Source organism: Oncorhynchus kisutch, linkage group LG9, assembly GCF_002021735.2.
Source record: "Oncorhynchus kisutch isolate 150728-3 linkage group LG9, Okis_V2, whole genome shotgun sequence".
Lineage (NCBI taxonomy): Eukaryota > Metazoa > Chordata > Actinopteri > Salmoniformes > Salmonidae > Oncorhynchus > Oncorhynchus kisutch.
In genome coordinates, this window is record NC_034182.2 from 27,980,317 (window position 1) to 27,987,506 (window position 7,190).

The 7,190-nt window shown below is 43.2% G+C and overlaps 1 protein-coding gene across 1 annotated transcript; it reads left to right on the plus strand.

Annotated features, from left to right (window-relative positions):
* The first annotated feature begins 1,572 nt into the window (after positions 1-1,572).
* On the plus strand, positions 1,573-5,443 carry LOC109896451 (odorant receptor 131-2). Its single transcript, XM_020490708.2, has 2 exons — positions 1,573-2,598; positions 3,024-5,443. The coding sequence occupies exons 1-2, from the start codon at positions 1,673-1,675 to the stop codon at positions 3,082-3,084; spliced, it is 987 nt and encodes a 328-aa protein (XP_020346297.1). The 5' UTR covers positions 1,573-1,672; the 3' UTR covers positions 3,085-5,443.
* Positions 5,444-7,190: the final 1,747 nt, after the last annotated feature.

Below are 7,190 nucleotides of genomic sequence, written 5' to 3' on the forward strand. Positions count from 1 at the left end.
TTATGGGGTATAACTTAATAATCAAATCCATGAAGTCCCACTACCGGCGCATATGACATAAACACTGCAAGCACCAAAGATATTGATATGTTTCAAGCCTTCGATTTTGTGAGATTGTAAAGACTATAAACTTCAATACTAACGTCACCAATTTGAGGTAAAAAAAAAAAAACGTGTACTTCCTATGCGGCAACTTTGGTTTTAGAAGTGGGGGGCTTCATAGTATTTTTTAAAAAAAAGAAATTGTGCGTTAAACACTCCAAACAGCCAACCCAACCGCTCAGAGGCGTCCGTGATCCTAAAGCACACATCTTCCTCAGTATAAGGCATCTAAACTCTGCTTGGAGTTTGCCAAAAGGAACCTAAAGGACTCTCAGACCATGAGAAACAAGATTCTCTGGTCTGATGACACCAATATTGAATTATTTCGCCCGAATGCCAAGCGTCAGATCTGAAGGAAACCATCCCTATGGTGAAGCATGGTGGTGGCAGCATCATGCGTGTGGGGATGTTTTTCAGCGGCAGGGACTGTAACACTAATCACAATAGAGGGAAAGATGAACAGAGAAAAGCACAGAGAGATCCTTGATGAAAACCTGTTCCAGAGCGCTCAGGACATCCAACAGGACAACAGCCAAGATAATGCAGGGGTGGCTTTGGGACAAGTCTCTGAATGTCCTTGAGTGGCCCAGCCAGAGCCCTGACTTGAACTCGATCGAACATCTCTGGAGAGACCATAAAATAGCTGTGCCGCTGACGCTCTCCATCCATCCTGACAGAGCTTGACGGGATCTGCAGGGAAAAATGGGAGAAACTTCCCAAATACAGGTGTACCAAGCTAGTTGTGTCATAGCCAAGAAGACTTAAGGCTGTAATCACTGCCAAAGGTGCTTCAACAATGTACTGAGTAAAGGGTCTGAATACTTACGTAAATGTGATATTTCAGTTTTAGATTTTCAATAAATTAGCAAAAAAATCTAAAGAATACTGTTTTGCTTTGAAATTATGGGATATCAATTTTAGAATACAGCTATAAGATAACAAAATGTGTATTAAGTCAAGGGGTCTGAATACTTTCCCAATGCACTGTATAGTATGTGGCCGTAATTCTGCTAAAACTGCACTAGATGGCAACGTCTCAACTGTTTTAGGATCGTGCTTAAAAGAGCCTTGCACGTCACTTAACGTCACACATGTTCTTCCGCTGTTAGTCCTAATTTGAATTGAATTTAAAAAGTGACTGTATCGAATTTATTGTATTGGAATATTTGTTATGTTTATTGATAAAGTCAATTATGTATGTGGTAACATAAAGGGCCTGTGCCCCTCAGAGTAAAAGTCCTATCCTGTATCAGAGCAGCACATGTTGGTGGAGACATTTTATTGTTTAGCATGAGTTTTGGTTATTTAGATACCCAAAAGCATAGTTTCCAGTTGAAGATAGGAAAAGTACTATATTGAAATGTGGGCATTAGGCACTGTGCACACTCGCTCACTTTGTGATTGACAAACAGCCAGACAGAGAAAGAGGAGGGGGTGGTGGTGGTGGGGGTGGGGGTGAGTAAGAGAGATAATTCTCTCACTCAGACTAGACCATTGCATTGAACTATGAGAAGAAAGAGGCCACGATGAAAAAATCCAATACCCCAAATCCAGTATCAAAAGAGGGATAATGTCAATACCAAACGGGACTGGAGAAACGGGCGCAAAGGACTACACCTATGTACGGGTTTGTGCGTCGACCGTCTCCTTCATAATATTGGCGTTCTTCAACATCGTCATTAACTGGACTATAGTGCGCGAGGAGCGACTTCGGGGCCATGCGCGCTTTGTGTTAGTTTTTCACCTGTTGATGTCAGCTCTGGTGTACTTTGGGATGTGCTCTGTTTTCTACCTCCAGATTTACCTCCGCGCCAGGCTGGTGGCATCCATCTGTGTGGCCATGGTAACTGTCCTAATCACCAGCGCGTCCAATATACTCCTGACTCTCACTGCTATGGCGCTGGACCGTTATTTTGCTGTCTGTCACCCTATGAAGTACAGTTCTGTCTGGCATTGGCCCTGGTTAGTTGGACTACTGACGTGGGGGCTCGCGCTGGTTATTCCCCTCACTCTGCTCCCCAAGACGGAGCTGGACGCAACTGGTCCAAATGGGGAATGTGGACGGGAACAGCTGAAGAAAGGTGAACTGAAAAAAATCTTGCTGATATCTGTGTGTACGATATTGATTCTGTACAGTTATGTAAGGATACTGTTTGAGGGGCGAAGGTTGGGGGTGATAAATCGACGCAATAGTGTCGGATGCAAGACCATCGCCCTGCACTTTACTCAACTCGCCGTGTACATCCTCCCCAACTTTGTGCTAATAGTTATCCAGAAACAAGGACACCTTCAGTCGGGGACCAAAGAACTGTCAGCGGTGGTGAGCTTTGCTTTCTTTAGTTTGGCGCAGTGCATAGCACCAATCGTCTACGGTTTGCGTAAAGAGGAACTCTTGGAGCAGGTGCATCGCCGGTTCCCTTGTTGTTCCCGCCACCTGAAAAGCGTTCTCGAGTGGACTGTGCGTGCCACGACTCCTCGTCTGCATCCACAGCCACGGTATGTGTTAAAATATTTGTGGTTAAGATAAATGCCAAAATGTGTTAGTCACTTTATGCACACTCATTTGTCGAGCCCAGTGGCTTGGAGAATGATGAATGGATGAATACTGAAAGACATTGGGCATGACTAAATACTCACTTGTGTAGACCAACCAGAAACAGTACGGATTATTTAAAAAAACGTATTATTTTATACAGTATATTCTCTGACAAAGTTAAGAAAGTTGATAGCTATCAATTGCTGTGTTTCCTGCTTCCCCTTTTTTTACTTCCGTTTTGGAAAATGTGGGATGTGAGACTACAGACAAAGCTATTCTTACCGTAGTTGAAAAAAAAATGAAACAATAATGTCTCTGACAAACATCACATGGCTTCGGAGACATCTTGTTTTACTCAGATGCATGTTTGGCTTATTTTCCACAGGGAAAGAACATTGACATCCCAGACACTCATCTCACTGGAGCTTCCACAGACACCAGTATAAGGGAAGAGGGAGCCCTCACTACTAACTCAACTACCCCTGTAACAGACCCATCAGTATGTCTCCAGTGCTTCATAGGCTGGGCTAAATACGTTTTGTACCAGACTGATACTGCCACCCAAATGCCATGGAGACGCTGGTGGAATGGAGGGTGTAGCAACTAGACATCACAACACATTTGGGAGCATATTGTATATCCATACAGTGTGGATTCACCCTCTTTTGCTGATTCATTCATACAGTACTTGAATATCCAGCATCTGCACAAAGCTGTGAAAGTGCTTCTGTTCTACCCAGGATGTAGTGACTTTATAGGAATGGGTATCACTATGAACATACCGGCCCCAGACCTGTATTATGTTAACTGTACAGTGTCAGAGAAGAGTCCAACAAGGTTTTGACTAATTGGACTGAAAATATACCGTACAAAACAGTGGCACAGCCAGAGATTTGTTGATGGGTGGGCCAAAAATATACACTACCGTTCAAAAGTTTGGGGTCACTTAGAAATGTCCTTGCTTTTGAAAGAAAAGCACATTTTTTTGTCCATTAAAATAACCCGCAAAACACCAGTCTCAACGTCAACAGCGAAGTGGTGACTCCAGGATGCTGGCCTAGGCAGAGTTGCAAAGAAAAAGCCATATCTCAGACTGGCCAATAAGAAGAAAAGATTAAGATGGGCAAAAGAACACAGACACTGAACACTGAGCATCCCGGAGTCGCCTCTTCACTGTTGACGTTGAGACTGGTGTTTTGCGATTACTATTTAATGAAGCTGCCAGTTGAGGATTTGTCTGTTTCTCAAACTAGACACTCTAATGTGCTTGTCCTCTTGCGCAGTTGTGCACCGGGGCCTCCCACTCCTCTTTCTATTCTTGTTAGAGACAGTTTGCACTGTTCTGTGAAGGAAGTAGTACACAGTGTTGTGTAGCTAGCTAACACAACATAGTTAGCTAACACAACGTGCCATTGGAACACAGGAGTGATGGTTGCTGATAATGGGCCTCTGTACTCCTATGTAGATATTCCATAACAAATCAGCCATTTCCAGCTACAATAGTCATTTACAACATTAACAATGTCTACACTTTATTTCTGATGAATTTGATGTTATTTTAATGGACAAAAACTGTGCTTTTCTTTCAAATACAAGGACATTTCTAAGTGACCCCAAACTTTTGAACAGTAGTGTATATATTTTTCCTACAATAGAGGAAAATGTATAGTTTTATAGCTCATTTCATTCTATTCTACACATTTTGCCATGAGGCTTAGAGAAATTTTTAAAGCTAATTGAAGCAACAAGCTAATTGAAGCAACAACGAAAAAAATAGGTGTGTTGATTGTGATAAAGGCACTGGATTATGAGCTGTCTGGTGTGCTGAATGAACAAATGAAATAAACCGTGACATGGTGTATATATAGCCATAGAAGCACAGTGACATTATGCCTTAATGCAGTCATATTCGTGGCTTATTGGGGGTGTGGCTTTCAGTTAGTTATTTTTGGCAACCCACCCCGTGAGTGAATGTCATTCCAGTGAATCTGTTTTTATATTTCATCAAATCTGACTAAACCAGTGTTTGCTATGAATTTTATCTTATGGTGTTTGCAAGTTTAGGTAAAAAGACAAATAATGTCCCGTTTGGAAACCAGACAAGTAAAGAGCATTTTTGCTCAATCTCATTGGGTGGGTGTGGCTCCCCTGCGCCTACTCCGCTTGTACAAATCCCCCAGAAGACACCAGAATTGACTGCATGAGCATTGTGCAATTTAGCCTACTATGCAAAAGTTGATTCCTTTCAAGATAATTGAAGCAGCAATTACGTTTTTTTGTGAGATAAAGTCAAGACAATACGTACTACTTGAAATGAAAAGACAGAAGCCAGATTGAACATTATTGCCCACCCGCACCATATGGACCCGTGACAGATTTTCAGTAATACAAGAGTTAATACTGTGAACAGCATGTGATCTGGAGCAGTAGCAGCTCTGTGGTTGAGCTCACGTCACCTCAGTTTGTCAGACTTTTACACTCAGACAAGGGGAAATTCTCACCAACCCGCAAGAGTTCCTCATTACTGGCGCAGCAGATAGCCTACATGCAAAAACACAACCAAACTATGATTCGTAGTGCACATTCACAGAGGATGAAGCAGGGGACAATGTTTGACATCGACACATTATCAGTCTTCACACACCACAACTCATTCCTGTAATTGCCTGGTTAGGTTCGGTAAACGAGGATGTTGATGAGGTGAAACTAAGATTAAGGTTCAGATGAGTGGACTGGAGGGGTTTACCTGCTCAGACCCACATTGCACAAGGTTTTAATCCTGGACTATAAAGTGTTTTTAATGAAGACTTGTCTCAACATGTTTTTTTGTTTAGGTTAAGTGTTAGTGTACTTGGCCTTTCTCTCAAACTAACATAATTATACTGTTATGAATACTTGGTACCACCAGGTGGCATAAGGTATAGATGAATCGCACTCTGTTCTGCACTGTTCTGGGCAGCCTTCTCCAATTCGTTCCACCCCACGCTGGATCTTTTGTTGTCTTCTTCTAGCTCTCGCCTCCAGGTGTTTCATGGCCACCCTCTTTTCCATTTCACATGTGGGGAAACATAATAAATAACAAAGGGTAACATTTATCAAACAAACAACTTTTAAAAGGGCAGTTCAAGTGACTATACTTCAGTTAGACATTGTATTTATTTTGTCAACACATCCCAATATCTCCTCTAAGCCCCCTGGTGCAGTGCACTGGCCAAGTGTAGAGAAAATAAGCAGGACAGCTCAATTTGCAGAAATGTTCCAATGCTACATTCTGGTGCAGACAGACAGAAGACAGAGATTTCCTTCCAAACCTTGAACATTACAGAGGCGTCTACCATCATGCGACTGCTATGAGAACAGACACTGGCCAAATGTGTGTGTGTGGTTTCAAAAAGACCTGACAATTCTCCAATGAGTCAGTTTAAACTATTATCTTCACTTAATATGTATGTAGTACACACCTGATAACAATACTAAATATTGTTGTTCCTTGCAATCAAAATATTTAAAAACAGCATTGAAATGGGCACTGTAAGGCTAGCAGACATTCTGGGGGTAGAACGGGGCAAATAAGGGCCATGTAAGAATCCTGCAAGGGCATCAGAAACTATGTAGCAAAATGTCCATAATATCTTGATGCAGAAGACAACTAGGAAAGCTGCTGTTACTGTCAATATTACTCGGCAACGTGCAATCATTGGACAATACACTAGACGAGGTATGATCACGAATATCCTACCAACGGGACATCCAACAACTGTAATATCCTATGCTTCACGGAATCGTGGCTGAATGACGACATGGATATTCACAGCTAGCGGGATACACGCTGCACCGGCAGGATAGAACAGCACACTCCGGTAAGACGGGGGGGGGAGGCGGTCTGTCCATATTTGTAAACAACAGCTGGTGCACCAAATCTAAGGAAGTCTCTAGATTTTGCTCGCCTGAAGTAGAGTATATTGTGATAAACTGCAGGCCACACTACTTGTCTAGAGAGTTCTCAGCTATACTTTTCGTGGCTGTTTATTTACCACCACAGACAGATGCTGGCACTAAGACCGCACTCAGTCAGCTGTATAAGGAAATAGGCAAACAGGAAACCACTCATCCAGAGGCGGCGCTCCTATTGGTCGGAGACTTTAATGCAGGGGACCTGATCACCGACAACGACGAGACAGCCTATAGGGAGGAGGTCAGAGACCTGGCCGGGTGGTGCCAGAATAACAACCTATCCCTCAACGTAACCAAGACTAAGGAGATGATTGTGGATGACAGGAAAAGGGAGCACCGAGCACGTCCCCATTCTCATCGACGGGGCTGTAGTGGAGCAGGTTGAGAGCTTCAAATTCCTTGGTGTCCACATCAACAACAAACTAGATTGGTCCAAACACACCAAGACAGTCGTGAAGAGGGCACGACAAAGCCGATCCTCAAAAGGTTCTACAGCGGCAACATCGAGAGCATCCTGACCGGTTGCATCACTGCCTGGTACGGCAATTGCTCGGCCTCCGACCGCAAGGCACTTCAGGGGGTAGTGCGTACGGCCCAG